The sequence below is a fragment of the Muntiacus reevesi genome, chromosome 5, assembly GCF_963930625.1.
Source record: "Muntiacus reevesi chromosome 5, mMunRee1.1, whole genome shotgun sequence".
Taxonomy (NCBI): Eukaryota; Metazoa; Chordata; class Mammalia; order Artiodactyla; family Cervidae; genus Muntiacus; species Muntiacus reevesi.
The window spans coordinates 23,954,656-23,972,229 of NC_089253.1; the positions used below are offsets into that span (position 1 = coordinate 23,954,656).

A 17,574-nucleotide genomic window follows, 5' to 3' on the forward strand; every position below is an offset into this window, starting at 1 on the left:
GGAGCTGACATGCCAGTGAGAGCTTCTGCCGCCCCCTTTCAGGTGGCAGGTTTGAGCTTCCTCCCCAAGCAGGGAGGGGAGGGGCCGGCCCCAGCGCACCTCTACCAGAGCTGTGTGGACAGCGGAACTGACCCTCACGGGCATGTCTCGGATTGGGGTGGGGGTCACAGACTACACCGGGGCCACGAACACAAGCGGAAGCCGCAGGCCAACAGCCTCACACAAAACATCCGGCTCGACACAGGGTGGGGCAGAGGATGCTAGAGGCTCGGTGGGACCCCCGGCCTACGGTGTCATTACCTGTCCTGTTTCCGGGGCAGAGTACTTCTGCAGAACTTAGGGCTAGCGGCGGGGGAAGAGAGAGGGCTAGAAGGCCAGGCAGGTGGAAAACAAGAGAAGGAGCATTAGATGGGAAGGAAGGGCTCAGGGCGTCACACACAATGACTAGAACATTTTCCTCATTCCCAGGGCTGATACTGGCTTTCTTCCCCACGAGGAGAAGGCAGATATGTTATCACTGCTACAGTGTGATTCGAAGCTCTAAGGAAGACTCTGGGTGCGTGATCTCCTATCACTCTGCCCCGCAGCCCTTCGGTAGGAGGGTGTTTGCCACGTTGACTCAGCTGCTTAAGGAGCACCCCACCACGCACTCCAGGGACGCAGCCGCCACCAATTCGGCCCGCACCATTACAAGGGCAGGGAAAGAAGCAGGTGATGAACAAACAGGATAAAAAGGAAGGACCTCGCAGGTGGAATGCTGTTTTAAAACGGAAGCATGAAATCTGCCCCCAGGAGACTTGCAGCAACTCCACGCACTGAGAGTAACCACAGTGAGAAAGATAACAGGAAGCAGAGCCCGGCTGACTCAACCCAATCTGGCTTTCCCCTGGAGAGACACCAGTGATCAGAAAGACAGAGATCGCCCAGCAAAGGTAAACACCACCTGGGCTTCCTAACATAACGTCTGGACTCTCGGAGGGGCGTCTTTCGGGGAGATGAAGGCAGCCAAACGCACAGCACCAACCTTTCCGACAGTGTGGTCTTCACACTGTTGGTTCTGACAAAGGGGGTGAGGGCGTCGTCCTTGGAGGCAGCGATGAGGCCCGTGGAGGAGTTGTGACTCAGCGCCCCTCCGCTGCCCAGGGAGATATCAATGGACTCGCAGCTGGTGTGCAGGCTGCTGACCGACTGGAAGCCCAGGCCGTCCTTGCTCACGGCCGAGGAGCTGCTGGCATTGGTGCCCCAGGTGAGGCTGTTGGAGGGGCCCGAGTGGGCAGAGCTGGGGCTGGAGGCCAGCGGGGACTGGGTGCTGTCCACGGTCTTACTGTAGAGAGGGCTGCTGCTCCCGCTGCTCAGGACGCCGCTGCCCGAAGGGGACTCTAAGTTACCCTGCTGGCTCAGGGTGGCATGAGGATTGGAGATGACCACCGAGTTTTTCATGTTTTCGGCTGTGGCGATGGGCACTTGCTTGGTAGGCTTCCCACCAAAGAGTCTGCGAAGAGACAAAGGGTTGTGTGGGTCGAACACCCAAGGCCAGGGGGCGCTGGGCTGTCAGAGGAGGCTGGGGCACCGGAGCCAGTGACAGTCCCTGGGGAGGGAGGCGGGGTTTGAGGCAGTCCCCCTGGGAAAGGGACAACGGGCCAGGTGCTGGCGGAGCAAAGGCTCCACCTTCAAGTTCTAGGCTGCCGCTGAGACCCTGGATCTGAGCGAAAGGGAGACGGGCAGTAATCTACCGGCCTATCCTTCGCCACTTCAAGATCTTGCTTCTCTTTCTTTACATAAATAGAGTAACTAGAAAACTGCCCCTGTCCAGGAAACATCTAGAGGGGAAAAGAGTTGTCTTAATCACCGTTGTATCTGTGACCCCAGGCACAGAGCAGGCCCTCATTTATGACAGTTCAGCTCCGAAGGATTTGGTTTCTCTGATCTCTGAGTAAACATGCAGCATCAGGAACAGGAGTCGAGATGTGGAGGCGACCTGGGCAACGTATCCTTCAGATTAATTCTCGCATGAAAGCCTGGTCTGAAGGAGGTGTCTTTTAGGGCCAGAGAGCGAGTGTTGCCCAGTGATACGCACAAACCCTTGCAGGGTTCACAAGATGTGAAGACACGCCAGGTATGAACGGTGTCTCTGTGGCGGACACACAGAAACGCCCTTGCACATCATCTCCCCCACTGCTCACGACCAAAAAAGTGCTGCCAAGGACAGAAGGAATGGCAAATACTCCTCTCTTCCGTTGGCAGAGAGTTCTCTGGTAGGATGGAGAAACTACCTTAAAAGTCAAAGGACAGTCTGTGCTCTTGTAACAATTGCTTTATTCCATCCACTAAAACGCTTATGAAACAGGTATCTCAGAAAAGAAATGATACCCACTACATATTATGATGATAGGTTGCCTTTCACCCAGCTAGTCAAAGTCATGTAAATTTGATCTTCTATCTTCTCTAATGGAGAAGGAAATGGCAACCCACTCCATTATTCTTGCCTGGAGAATCCCATGGACAGAGGAGGCTGGCAGGCTACAGTCCATGGGGTTGCAAGAGTTGGACACAATTTAGCGACTAAACCACCACTACCATCCTCTCTAAACGGTCCTTATTACTGTTTAGTTGCAAGGTCGTGTCCAACTCTTTTGCCACCCCATGGACTGTAGCCCACCACACTCCTTTGCCCCTGTATCTCCCAGGTAAGAATACTGGAGTGGGTTGCCATTTCCTTCTTCAGGGAATCTTCCCACCTCGGGGATTGAACCTGCGTCTCCTGCTTGGCAGGCAAATTTTTTTTTTACCACTAAGTCACTTGGGAAGCCTAAACAGCCCTTACAAATCTCAATTACTATAGAAATAAATAAACATAATCAACCCTCATGACGATGTCTGGTGACAGAAGAAGAACGCTTTCTGCCTGGTGACAGAGAAAGAACTATTCTGTTGCAGAACCTTGGCTTTGGAGCGCTTACATACCTGCAGTGACAGTTGCCTCACTACTCTACTCCAAAGGCTAACTGGCTTCACGGCCAAGCACGTCCAGCTGTTACAAAATCAAAATCCAATCCACCTTTTCCTGATTTGTACGCATTGCTCCTAATCCTACTATATGTAACTACACAGAAAAAGTTCAATCCTTTTTCTGCTAGTCCTTCACACCATTTAAAGAGAGCTATCACACTTCACTGAAGACTCCTCGCCTTCACATTAATGCACAATGAGAGAATTCAGAACACCTTAATAATTTAGGAAAAATGTAATTGCTAGGAATGGGCTGAAAGGTGCTCAGTTCAGAGCCTAAGAAGCTGCATGCATTTTCAAGTATTCTATTACACTAGCCTCAGGGTCTAGTAAAATGCCTTTGTAGCTACTAAAGGAAATCTATAATACCAAAGAGCGAATATTACATATAATACTTGAGGCAAGAAACAGAGAAAATTTTCATTTACAAGGCAACCTGTTAAAACAACAAAGAACACTCCAATAGGACCTTCCCCTGAAAAAATAATCATTACTGAAATTCTAATAATCAAGTCTAGACAAAGAACAGTGAACTGCTTCATTATACCTTTCATGTGGAATGCTTCTTCTGAAAGGCTTTGCAAACATTCCTATTCATTCCCAAATATGTACATGTGCACATAAGTTTTATTTTTCCACTGCTAAATTTTCTATCCTCGGGACTTACTCTTTCCTGAAAAGGTAGGATGAACTGTGCCCTATGCGGCTGCAGTTTTAAAGATGGCCCACTGTATATTATAATGAGGCAAAAAGTTTTATAAACTGAAAGGAAATTCTATTTTTCAGAAATGCTTCTGCTTTAAGAATTGTTTTTTTCTTTTCTATAAAGGAAGCTAACATTGCAGAGACTAATTTGGAATCATGCACGCAGTATAAAAATAAGGGTGTGGGGGGATACTGGATTATTTGGGGAAAAGATCAGGCCAAGATCACTATCTGGCATAATGATGAGGAATCTGACTTACAGCTTTAAAAAAAAAAAAACCTATTGTCCTTGAGCCCCTCATCTAGATCTAAGGGTGTATTAGGAGCTCATCTTCAATGGTAACTAACTTTTACTGGGTACTTACTATGGGCTATATATGGCTACATAGATTAATGGTCACATAGATTAATGGTCGCAGGTGGGTATCATCATCCCCATTTTACAGATGAGGAAATGGAGGCAGAAGTATTAAGAGGGGTTACATGGTGGCTACATAAGGTGGACCTAGGATTCAAACGCAGGATGATTGATTTCAGAGGTTTGTGTTTTTCACAAAAACATGGGAAAACACTCAGCTGACTGCAAAACTGCTGGTAGCATTCGACCAGCTTTATTCGAGGACTGAAGTGGAGAAAACCAGAGATGCTTTCAGCTAAGAAACAGGAAATTATGAATCCAGGATGCCATTCCACATCACATATTCCAGTTCCACTCAATGCCGTTTACCCACTTACCTGCGGAGCGTGGGAGAGGCCACATCAGGGTACTTGGGCCCTGGCTGGAGAGTGGCCTGAGCTGCACCAGACACAGGCTGGGGTGCCGGGTTCACCTTCACCGAGTTACAGGAAGCCACGCTTTCGTTGTCGGAAGAGATGCCTTTCTCCTTATCGGTCTGGTTGACCAGACCTGGCAAGGAGCTGCCCAGGGCTGTTTTGGAAGGCTCCCTCAGCTTGGGCACCGGCAGGCCTGCTGACTTGCTGCTGATGTTGGAATCTATGCTGCTGGTACTAGACCTGTTCCCAGCCCCGTTCCGGCTGGTGGACTTACTGGGTCTTGGCAGACTCCGGTACTGTAAGTTTGTCCGGGAACTGAGAGACAGATACCCATCGTCCTGATTCTGAGCCCCATCCATGCTTGTCTTCCGACCAGTGGACCGACCGACAAGCGCAGATGACTTTGGGATTTTGCCCAGTGTGGCTGACCGGCTGGTGACAGTGGCCCCGCTGGCTGTGATCACAGCCAGACCAGCGGCAGAGCCACTCTGCTTCTTGAACCCAAAGCTGTTGGTGTTGGCGGTGGGCGTTCTGGAGCTGCTGGGGAGGGGCTTCTTGGATTCATCACCACTGCTGCGGCCGGCATCTGATGGGGAGCGCTTCACCTGGGCGGCTTTGGGTGACAGCCTTCCCTTCTCGGACACTTTTGCATCATCTGTTTTTCCTATGACAGAAATCAGCAAAGTTAGCCTGCAAATTAAGAAGCCAGCTCAGTCAACTCAGACTATTTAAAATTCTCCCCTACTCCAAAGAACTATTTTGCTTTCTCCTGGGGGGAAGCAGTCCCCTTGGGAGACAGAGGAGAGAGCTTTTTATAAAGATAATCTCATCTACAACTGTCACCATGGGTCTTTAGAGATGTCAGTGATTTTCCTTATTTGCAAAGCAGTCTACATTTACCCAAAATAGAGCAAAGCCAGTCAATCACTGACACGTCTGAGAAGGACACCTTGTCTTTTACTGACCATTCTCCCTCTATCCATTAAAAATTGTCCCTAACATTTTCAGTGGGTATCCTACCTTCCTGCAAAAACTCTGCCCTTGTTTATACATATCCTTAAATCACGGTTAATATCGACTCAGCATATCAACAGCTCATAACCACGTGCCCTTGAATAGTCTTCACTGGGTATGTTAACTCAGAGCCTGCCCATGCTTCAACCAATTGAACATGTCTCGGCAGCTAAACCGTCTTCAGACTTTAAGAGGCTCTCATGCTCACAAATTTCCATTTGGAAAAAGGCAAAGATATGAATCTTTCTGAAAGCTGGCTAAGAGCAGAGTCCAAACCCCAAGAAGTAATACCTGAGCATTTACAGGGACTTGAAAACATCAAGCCCTGCTAGCGTGACTGCTTTTCCGGTTTTGAAACTGACAAGTGCGCATGCAAGACAGCGCGTGCCTCTGACTCACCAGTTCCGGGGGTCTTGAGTGCGCCTGCCGGGGCAGCCGGCTTCGTTCTTGGCATGGTGATGCCGACCTGAGCCGTCATGCCTCGCCGCCACGAGCCTGTCTGTGAGATGACGGGGTTCTTCTTGCCTGACGTGCTTTTGTCGGACTCATCAGACACGTCAGATGGATTCCGCCTCCACTTCGACCCTGGCTCCATCTTTATGCCACTGTCTGAGCCCCCGTCTGACTTCTTGACATCCTCGCTGGACCACAGGGAACTCCTCTCCACCTGTGAGTGTTTCTCGGCGTCAGTCTGTGAAGGAGACCCTCTGAATCAGTCTTTCTCAAACCCCAGGCTAGGGAGCCCCTCACTCTGGAGCAAAAAGGCCCATGCCCTGGACAAGTTAGGGGAAAAGTAACACTTTAAAATATTTAAGCCTTTGTACTAGTTATCTTGTTAGGAAGCCTGATTTTTTGGGTCCAAGGAAAGTGAAGAATACGAAAATGTCCAAGAGGGGAGTGAGGGAGGAGAGGAAAAGGAGGCAGAGGAAAAAGAGGGAAAGATTGCCATGCAGGAGACAGGGCTGTGGCAAGAATTCAGCCCCCCAGCTCTGCTCCTTGGCGACATGCCTCCTCTCACTCCGGCAGCCCGAGCTCTCTGCAGCTCCCAGCCCCGCAGCCCAGGTCTCCTTTGTTCTGCCGGCTCCTGAGCACCACAGTCTATCACACAGCGAGTCTAACACACGGAGAGTCTAACACAGACAGCGAGGAGAGACTGAGGTCGCTAGCTCCCCTCAAATCAGGGACAGAAAGGGGCTGAGAAGTCACGTCCCCGGGTGCTAAAAGGCAGAGGGTGCCTGCTCCCAGCCCAGCTCCATTCATCTGCCACGGCTTGCTCCTCTTGTGGGATTCTGTACAGACAGGGGATATAATTAGCCAGCTCTCTTTGGAAGAGGCCTGACCTCCTGGCCATGGAGCCCAGGAGGGGACAGAAGTGTGATGTTAATGATTTGCTGCAGTTAAAAGGCGTAACTTGCTAACCAGAAAGAAAGCTCTGGGGGCCCGCCTCGGGGCTGGGACCAGCCCGAGCAGATTTCAGCAGGGAGAAGCAGGGCACCGACCAGGGTAGGGAGCGGAGGTCAGCAACACTGGGGGTGGCTCCCCTGAGAAACAAGCCCCGTATGTGCCATACTTCACAACCAAGAGTGGGCAACATCTGCAGGGAAGGAAATCTAAATGACCCCCTGGCCAGAATCTGGCCTGATGCCTGTCACTCGAGATCGGTACTGATCCTCCAGGGAACACACTGGCTGATTGGGAACAAAGCTCCATCCAGACAAGCAGCCCAAGTTCAACCACCTCTCTCCCTCTGCCATCTCCCGGGTGCCTCCGGTTACTCGACCATTCTTCAAACGTGCTGAAGTTCTCGCTAGGTACGAGGCACAGAGAGAGGAGGACAGACACATTCCTGGGCTGTGAGAAGCTCGTCATTCAGCTGTGGCAAGGGACACAGACAGAGGTGTGCCCACAGCAGATGAGCTCGATCAAGGCTCGATGATTAAATGAACGAAATCAGTGAACACACGCTTCTCGAGCGATCGCATGCTTTAACAAAATGACCTCATCTAATCCTGACCTCCACCTCCACCTCAAGGAGGGTAAGCAGGTAAGTATTATAGGACTGTCTTCATCTTCATCAGTTTTACAGAGGAGCAGAAACTCATGGGACTCGCTCCATGTCCCAAGCTCCCCAGCCTGCGGTCCTTCCTCTCAACCTTCCAGTGTATTGATTCAACCAGAATTTCCTCCATACCCGTGGTTTGCCAGGCACCATGGTGGGTCTGAGGGTCTGTGAGTAAGATTGGATCTCATCCCTTCTGAAGCTTATGATTCAGTGAAAGAGGCAGGGCTTGGAAATATACGATAAATAAATGGAAAAGGACAAAGAGTCTGAGGGAGAATTACAAGCACTGATGTAATTTAGATTATGACGATGGGGACAGGGAATGGTAGTTTGGTAGGGCCTTTTTGAAGATGTGTCCTAAAGAATGAACAGAAACTTACTGAGAGAAGAGTTTAAGGGAAGGGCATGCCAGGTAGAGGGAAGAGTACATGCAAAGGTCCTGAGGCAGAAAATATCTTGGCTTTGGAAACATTCACTCAACAAATATTTACTTGATACCACTATGTATCAAGCAAGTTTTTAGGTACCAGAAATACTATACTTAATGAGAACAAAGTACAAATCATTAACCTCCTGGAGCTTATGTTCAAATACATTCTAACACATTCTTTTATACACCAAGAGGTACTGAAAACTTAGCACAAACTACATCCTGGGGGTACTGCATTAATTATTCTTTTAATGTTCCTATACCTTATTTTCCCTGATCAAATTACAGTGATGCTAATAGCAGTAGCAATAACAATTAAAATTTATTATGCATTTACTGTGTGCTAGCAATGAGTTAAAGTGCTTTACATGTATCGTTTAATCTTCACCAAAAAAAACCTGTGAGGAAGTTTCAGTTCATGAGAAAGCTGAGGCACAGAGTGGAAAAGAAGACTGCCCAAGACCACACAGTGCAAGGATTCAGGGGAGCCTGCGTGCAGAGCCCATATTTTAGCCACCAAGCTATGCTGCCTTCACAAAGGATAAGCCCAAGGACGAGAGGACGCTGCATGGTCAGGGTGCCTAACACAATACCTACCCTCAGAAAATTTTTTTTCCATCCTGGTTGGTCAGTGGTTCCCCAAGTCCAATTCTCGAGCAGCTCCCGCCTCTGGGAGGGACCCCCAGAATTCTGATTCCCTAACCAATGGCAGAGAGAGTGCACACACGCCCAGTCTGACTACAGCTTGAATACCCCTCTGGAAAGAACAATCATCCAACCATCACAGCCCCAACAACACAGTCCAGGGCGGAAGCTATCCCAGCTGCTCTCTGCATGGCAGCACATGGCCCGGGACACTACGCTGGCTTTGAGTTCACATCCCCTCCTGAGCTCTGGGCCAGACCACATGGTGGCAGCAGGAGGGATAAAAAGATGAAGAAGGGCCAGCCTCTCTGTGCCAGAGCTTAACACAGGAGGGCATGCAAGATGGCCAGGTGGAGATGCACTCTCCCTTTGCCAACTGTTCTCTTCTCCAACGGTACCTCCTTCCTGTAGCCTTCCCTACTGCCCCTACCTCCAAGTTCACTTACTCATTCAATGGTCAAGAGGGAAGCGGAGAGACAGCCACATTCAAGGAGGAAGAGGGCCTGGAAGATGGGAGAGCTCTTCTCTCGAGAGCCTGGGCTCCTCAGGGACTGCGGAGAGGGGGTCAGTCTTCTGAGAGTGGAACCCAGGCACTGGGGAGTGAGGTACGGTCATGGGGTGGGATGTGGGGGGGAAACAGGGCCTTGGGCTCTGATAGACTTGTTCAAGGACTAGGCACTGCCCATCCTGTGCGTGTGTGACCCTGGAGGAAGTGGCCCAACTTCTCTGAGACTGCAACCTTGTGCGTGAAACAGGGATGGTAGTCAGACAGGCGTCTCAGAGAGCTGACAGTGGCTGGCACAAGCTCAGTGTGGAGGACCAAGAGTAGCTTTCCATCACCAAGTGTCCCGCCTCTGAAAATCTCCAGCACTTTAACATTTAACCTATTGTTGTCTTGCATGAAGGTAAATACGGAATTTGTCTTTCTATTGTTAAGTCTGTCTCTAAAAAAGCATGTTCAGATAAAGTATGTCTGTATCTCTCTCACACTCAACCTTCAAGATAAGTCTTAATTACTGTGATTTTTTATGGACGAGGAGGCAGAGGCTTGGAGAGGTTGAGCTCATCCAAGGATGTCACAGAGCTGGGAGCTCAACCCTGACTTCAAGCCCATGTTTTTTTCCCTGTCACCACAAGCAGCCTCCCCAACTTTCCTGGAGAAAGTCGATCAAGAGGCGGTCAGAGCTCAGGCCAGGGGATTCTCTGCCTAGCACACTGAGGAGCAGGGAGCAGAGGTCAGTGCTGGGTGTCCCCATCATGTGGGGACATGTGGGCCCCCATCAAAGACCGTCCCAGTGCTCCTGAGCACCCTGGAGGAAACACAGACAAAGGGGACTTCCATCCCCAAGGATCGCTCCTCCGGTACCCGGCTCCTCTCTCACACAGCTAAACGAGGCTGCTGCTAAGGCTTCCAGGTGATAGCTTCCCTGTTCCTTAGATGTTGGCTGATCCTCAGAGACTTTTCATACATGAAAACCTAGGCAGACCAACCTGTCCTCAACCTGCTTTCCCGACACATCGGACCACTTCTCCCTGCCTCTGTGTGTCTTGCCGGGGACGGTCTGTGCTGCCCGTCTGTCCAGGGAAACCAGTGTGTGACGGGAACCTGAATGAGCCCTGGGAGGATGGTAGCACACACTTTCCCACTGCCTGATGCTGCCTGGAGAGGAGCAGTGGTCCTCAGCTGTCCTGAGAGTGGTACAGGGGAGGAGGAGAGAAGGAGGCAATCTATGCGGATCACATACTCAGGGATGCGCCCTGGACAGGAACAAAGGGATACCAAATAAACCAGCTCAATAGGAATTGTAGTAACTGTGGGTGCAAGTCTACATTTTATTCTGGTATCTACTTAATTTTATTCAACTATTTTAAACTCAGGTTGTTTTACAGCAAAAATAAATAAATAAATAAACCAGGCCAATGAATAGTAAACACCTTACAAGCCCTTGACGTTAACTTTCTGCTCTTGATCAAAAGATATGTTTGTGTCATATTCTTGAAGCTTTTCTGACATAACCTTTGCTAGATGAAAGCAAAGAGCTGGTCAGAGAGGAGGGGGCCTTGGCATTAACCAAATTCAAATGCATCGTTTGTAAACCCCAGATGTTTACTCTGTGTCAGTGTGGAAAATAGATTCTAATTCCAGCTCTGTGGGAAGGGAACAAAGACAAGGAGATTGTTCTGACAGTGTTTTGCTGGCTCAGTGAACATCTCAGGAGCAAGCTTCTTCCTGCTTTGCAAGTGAGCAAATCTACTTTACAAATCTTTTTCTCTCTCCTCTCTGTCTCTGTCTGTCTTTCCTTCTCTCTCAGTTCCACAGCTCAGTATCTAGGCACAGTCTAGAAGCTTGATTGTGATTACCTTGAAACTAGAAGGAGTCTCAAAAAAATCATTTAGTGTCCACAAAGGAAGGAAAAGGGTAGGTATTATAACATTTGGCAAGTGGTAGGAACACAGTCTAGCTTGGTGTCTCTAATCTGTATCTAATAACTAATTAAACACTCATCACTTGGGTGGTATGGCTAGGTTTTTTTAATCAACTTTTTAAAATTGAGGTACAGCATTCATACACTAAATGTACAATCTTACGTATATAACTTGAAGAAATTTTATGAAACTAACATATTTACATAAGGACCACTCAGATTAAGACATGGAACATTTCAGCACTGCCTCCCCAAACCTTTATGCTTCCTTTTATTTAGGTAGCTTTTTTTTTCCCCCTTAACAACCACTATAAGCCTCCCTGGTTCACCAACAATAATTAGAAACTCAGGCTAAAAATGAAAACTCAAGAAGTCATAGGCAATCCCAGAAGCAACACCTCACAGATTTCATCAGGCGGTCTATGTTTACATTTCTGTGGGACAGAATTACTCCCACACTCTGACACATCCTTTATTTAGCCCTGTCCTCAAAGAAAAAGATACCTTTGAAAGCGGAGAGACTCTAAAAGAGGCTCCTATCTGTCCAGAGGGAGAAAGAGCAGAGAAAGGAAGTGGATATGAAAAGAGGGGAGCGAAAGAAGGGGGACGTGCCAGCCCTGCCCTCACAAAGCCCCTCGGGGAGACTCTGTCCCCACCGGACCTTCACGGGGGTTCACCTGAGGCCGCAGCCCCCACGGGTGGGAGGGACTCGTCATGAAAAGGATTCCAGCCCCTGCATTCCCGTGTCACCCTGGCCGGTCAGTCCCAACGCGAGCGACCAGGCGTGAGGATGGTAACGTCGCTTGTCCACTAGTAAAATGGGCTTATGAGAACCAACCCCTCTGACCGCGAAGGGATGCTGTGAACGCAAACAAACACGCCCACAAAATTGCTCTGGAAGCCCTGCCTCTGCAGGGATGAAGGCTCCGTGACTTGGCACAGTTAGGTAGGGTGCAGCTGGCCGACACCCCGGGGCATGGGCGCCTGGGCCAAAGTGCGGTGTGGGGGGCAGGGGGGACACCTGGACACTTGCTGGTTGTGGAGAATGCAGACTCAAAGGGGCAATACTGTCTGATTTTTCAAGAGAAACCAGAAGCTCACTTTTTATGTGAAATAATGAACTTATAAGAACTTGAGAGATACTGTGGGCCAAATAAAAACACACTGGCAGGATAGGACCCACAGATCAACAGTTCCCAACCTCTGGTTGGTATGTACTGGTCTTCTGGGGCCAGGGCTGTAACTCTGCTCCCACCCCGTGGCTCTCCAGGCCCATACCTGTGCTGTGGACATACATTCCATGCTAAGAATGGCCAACAGAGCCCAATATTCCTGTTGTTGTTGTTGTTTTCTAAACAGATGATAGAAGTGAGGTCCAGGAAGGAAAGGTGATTTTTGCCAAGGCCACCACCATGAGAGCAGCGAGTCCTCCCCTCTCCTATTCCGAGCACCCCGCTGCCCACCCCCCTCTCCCTGCAGGGAGAAGACACAGTCAGGAGACAAGAGAACAGGCAGTGAGCAGGAGGCTGGGCCTCATCTCACAGAGCTGGGAACTCTGCCTGCCCTAAATGGCTCGCTTGGCCCAGAAGCCCAAGGCTCTCCACTGGCGGGGGCCTTGGGAGGAGCCGGGGAGGAAACTCGTTCCTTACCTGCACGTCCAGGTTCTTGCGCGAGGAGGCAGGCGTGTTGGCATAGGAGCTGATGGAGGAGCTGGTGTTGATGTCATCCGTGCTGAGGTTGTCTATGGTGTCACTGATCCCGCTGCTGACGGAGCTGCTGTCATCCCAGCTGCCAAGATAAACACACCCTGAGCACCTCACGCCGCGCCAGCTCAGCCTGACGACACAGATGGACACGTACCACCCCCGAAGGCTCCTGGTGCACAAAGCCCCAGACAAAGCTCCTTCGCCTCTAACGTGACTCATCTTCAAGGGGGACATCCAGCTGTTTCCGTCTGGCAGCTGGGGAAGTGGTTGATATGTGTCTTCCCCTAAAAGGCGGTGCTTTCCTGAGCAGAGGTGACTAAACCCATACACACTACCTACCCCATCCTCAACATCACCTGGGGAGCTTTCAAAAGCCAAGGGCTACCTCCAGAGACAGAGGAGGAGCAGGGGGTTTGGGGACTGGAGCAGAAAGTGGGCAGAGAATGAATCATCCGGAGTGTCCTCCCTGCGACTCGGAGGGGGAAGAAGAGCTGCTGTAGGGATTCTCTGGACCCCAGTCCTGGCCAAGAGAAGGGAAGTGCAAAAATCAGCAGAAACCCACCAACTCTATTGGCAGTTCTAATAACTGGAGACGGGAATGGCAATCCACTCCAGTATTCTTGCCTGGAGAATCACATGGGCAGAGAAGCCTGGCGGGCTATAGTCCGTGGGGTCGCAAAGAGTCGGACATGACTGAGCAGCTAACACAACACACACAACTCTAATAATATCTCAAGATGCATCAAAAATTTCTTCCGTCATTTCTGCATCCTTCATTTCTCAATCCTCAAACCCATCAAGACCCTCATCCCCCACCACTCAAGTCAAATCTCCAAGCAAGATTTCTTCTTTTTCCTTCTACCATCTCCTGCTTCCCAACGCCAAGACATTCGGGCTGCCCCGGTTCTCCTGCCACTCTTGCAGTCTCTCCCAGTGTTCACGGCTCTCCCCAGCCCTGGTCCCCGAGGTTCTGGCTGCTTCTGCCCTGCCTGGGGACTGCCGACAGGCCAGCTGGGCTCCGGGCTCCTCTTCTGGTCCCCAACCATCTAGTCTCCCCACAGCAGCCAGAACGGTCTCTGGGAAACACAAGTCAGATCTATTGCGCCGCTGCTTCAAATCCCTCAGGGCTTCTCAGGACTCCCTACTCTGGGCCTCAAGACCCTGTGATCCAGCCCCTCCTCCAGTCAATCCTGCATGGCCGCCCGGCTTTATCGCTCACCAGCTCCGGGTTTTCGCCTTCAAGGCTTCGCATTTACCGTACCTCTTCCTGGACACCCGTCCCCCCTCCTCATCTGAAGAGTCACCTTCCCAGAAAGGCCTTCTCTGGTCCCTCTATCCACAGCGCCCCCTCCTCCCACCCTCTCCCGATCCCCGGCATCAAGCCTGGTTGCAGGGTGGTAGATACACAGCAGGTGCTCAATAAGTACCTGCTGATTGAGACACACAGAGTGGGAAGCTGAGGAACCTATAAAGTAAGCTTCCAGCATAAACTGTGACAATCTTCTACTTGACAGAGAGGGACTTAACCGTGTTTCCAGGGTACACGTAGAGAAACCAAGGCTGAGAAAGCTATGACACCTCACCCAAGGTCAGGCAGCAAGACGGGCAGGACCTGAATCCAGCTGCCCCGACTCCAGACGCACCCACTTTTCCTGTGACGACACACGGCTCTCTATGACGTCCATGTTCAGTGCACACGGGCGTACGACACGGCCTGCTTCCCCAGGAGGAAGGCCAGGCTCAAGGCTGGTGTGTCACGGAGCAGGAGGGGCAGAGCCAATACCTACGTCCGGGGCCGTGTGATGACAAAGTGTTGACTACACCACATGTCTCCACCACTCAGCCCTCCACAGGGAGCCATCCCTCACCAGAAGGCCCGCACAGTGGCACCCTGACGCCTCAGAATGCCAGCGTCAGAACAACTCCACTCCTGCGTATACATCCAGAAAAACAAACATAGTAATGCGAAAAGATACATGCATCCCAAAAAGGCTGCATTATTTATAACTGTCAAGATATGGAAGCAACCTAAGTATCCATCAACAGATCAATGGATAAAGGAGATGTGGTATATATACACAAGGGAATATTACTCAGCCATAAAAAAGAATGAAAATTTGCGATTTGCAACAACATGGATGGGCTTGGAGGGCATTATGTTTAGTGAAATAAGTCAGACAAAGAAAGACAGATAATATATAATATCTCTTACATGTGGAATCTAACAAAATACAGCAAAGTGTTGACTGTAACAAAACAGGAATAGACTCACAGAACAAATGAGTGGTTACCAGTGAGGAGAGGGAGTAGGAGAAAGCGCACGATAGGGGTGGGGGATTAACAGGTACAAACTATGCATAAAATATATAAACTATAGGGATATATTGTACAGCATAGGGAATACAGCCAACATTGTATAATAACTGTAAATGGAGTATAATCTTTAAAAACTGTGGCATACATTATATATATATGCATATATACACACATACACAAACAAAAAGAAATGCCCCTGTCTGAGATTTAGAAAGTCAGGAGCACCCCAAACCACCACTCCCAAGTAATGAAAAGGAAGTTCTAGTTTGTTCCACCAGCTCATAGGATGCCTGTCTGAGCTCTGCTGATCAGGCAGGAAGACGAAGCTTAGTGGAAACCTGTTTTCATCACCTTTCCCTTCAGCCCACCAATTTGGCTTCCAAAGCCCACCTGGAGGGTCCCACACAAGTGCAGGGGAAACATGTGAAGGTGGTTCTCAAGCGGGGAGGATAAAGGGAGGCAGTGTGAGGGCTCAGGAAGAGGCTTACTAAGGATGAATTCACAGGGAACTGCAGTTCCAGGTCTTAACCAACTTCCTGCCTGTGATTCCACTGGCTTGGCCCAGCCTCCATCCGGTTCCAAATCCTCCTTTAAGGCCTTCTCCAAATATTCCGGCCCACCCTGACAATCCCCTCCTCTGAATTCAGTCTTCCGCATTTGGGTTCATTCTGTACACCCTTGCAGTTTTCCAGTCGTTCTCTCGTGACAGTCTGTCCTACTTTCCAAGCACCTCAGGGACCTGCCTGGTGATAGTAAGCAGTGCATCTCGTGTGCCAGGCATCATGCCAGGTGCTTCCGATATGTCGTTTCTACCTCCACTCTGCACATCACACCTGCAAGGGACCCGTCCTCCTCCCCAGTTGACGGGTGAAGGGACCAAGGCTGAAAGGAGTATCTTGCCCAGTGCCCCGCTTCAGTCCTCGTTGGAATTGGGTTTAAGGCAGAACTGTCTAATCTCAGAACGTGTGCTCCCTCTGGCCTGCATCACCCGGCCATTTGTTGAGCACTGGCCACGTGCCCACTCTTCTGTACCTGCACATACTCTCAGCCACGCTCCTATTCCCTCATAGGTGGCTCTGCTTGCTAATGAGGACACAGGCTTTGAGAGTGCCATCCAGGGCTCTCAGCAAACGCAGGGCAGGGCTGGCCAGGAAACTCTCCCTGACCCCGCTGCCCACCCTCCCCACCACCACCTCCAGGGCAGTGGTACAGCAGCAATGCCAGCCTCCCCAGCCCCATCTCCAGGCACACGGTGTGTGTTTACTGAACAAGTTCTGATGCAAAGGCAGCCCCAGCCGCGGATTCTGAGCCCGGTTCCCTCCCACCCTGTCCTCTGACATGTCACACAACCTCTGTGCCTCAGTTGCTTTATGGGTGACATGCGGATGTGGATGACACGACCTAGGCTGGCAATCGTGTAAGGCTCTGCTGGGGAAAGGGTGACATCACAGATGGAAAAAGACTCTGACCACTCTCATGATGAGAAGAAAATCCCGAGTCTTTAATTGCATCTGCTCTCCGGGGTTAGCCATTTAATGTATCTGAAATTTCCTATAATCCAAGGATGAAGAAAGAAGACGTGCAGAAGAGGAGCGTGGCTGGAGAGGAGGAAGGAGGGAAGTTAGTAACAGACTCGCACGAATCCAAGCTCCAGATTCTCTTGCTTGGAAATTGTACCCGCTCTTCCTCTGTGCCCTCCGAACACTGAGATACATGTGGTACTTCTCACACACATGATTCTTCCCATATCTGTGCACAGAGCATCATGGGGCCACCCTGAGTTGATAGGGGTCCTAGCAACTGAGTCAGCCCGGAAGGGGCAAATCAAGGATCTACCCCACAGAAAAGTGGGAGTGGGGAGACCGAGGAGGAGGATGAAGGAACAATGACACAATAGAAGTCTATGTTGAGCATGAGCTGCCTTGGGGTCCCCAGTGCTGTCTGTGCACCAGAAACAACAGCTGTCCCCGAGCTCAGAAAACTAGCCATGTCTCCCTCACTTCTGGCTCTTTGGGGACACAGGTGAATCTCTCTAGATATAAAATCATTTAACTCTAACTTGTCCCTTCCCTAAAATTCAGGATATTCTAAATGGTCCTGGGCCACCAAGATCACTCCTTGGTTAGGGAGTTCCAAGATGCATCCTAAGGAAAACTAGTCCCATAAGATGCTCTGTGATAACAACGTGGTCCCAGCAAGAGAATGTATGGTATGCTAGCCCCCTCTCAGAGATTTAAGTTGCCCATGAACTTCTTCTAAAGTGCTGGCATGATCTCTTTAACATTGTCTAAAAGAGCAGTCCCCACATGGGAGATGCTGAGAATCACACACACTCTGGAAGAAAAGCAAAGGAAGCCTAAAGCTGCCGCTGGGCCCTTCATCCTCGGCTGCCTAAGGCGGCAGCTAGCAGGGAGGGAGGGAAGCAGAAGCAAGAGCAATGACATCACATGAGCTCCTGCATCCGGCCAGATCAGAAGTCAGAAGCCA

The 17,574-nt window shown here is 50.2% G+C and overlaps 1 protein-coding gene across 2 annotated transcripts in view; it reads right to left on the minus strand.

Annotated features, from left to right (window-relative positions):
* The window catches only part of NAV2 (neuron navigator 2), a 418,592-nt gene that overhangs the window by 64,251 nt on the left and 336,767 nt on the right, over nucleotides 1–17,574 (minus strand). For both annotated transcript variants that reach the window (XM_065937242.1, XM_065937241.1), the window contains 5 exons: nucleotides 12,715–12,853; nucleotides 5,902–6,193; nucleotides 4,450–5,152; nucleotides 1,025–1,492; nucleotides 301–366 (listed from right to left, as the gene is read on the minus strand). In XM_065937242.1, the coding sequence (XP_065793314.1) occupies nucleotides 301–366; nucleotides 1,025–1,492; nucleotides 4,450–5,152; nucleotides 5,902–6,193; nucleotides 12,715–12,853 (1,668 nt within the window). The remainder of the gene's footprint in view (nucleotides 1–300; nucleotides 367–1,024; nucleotides 1,493–4,449; nucleotides 5,153–5,901; nucleotides 6,194–12,714; nucleotides 12,854–17,574) is intronic.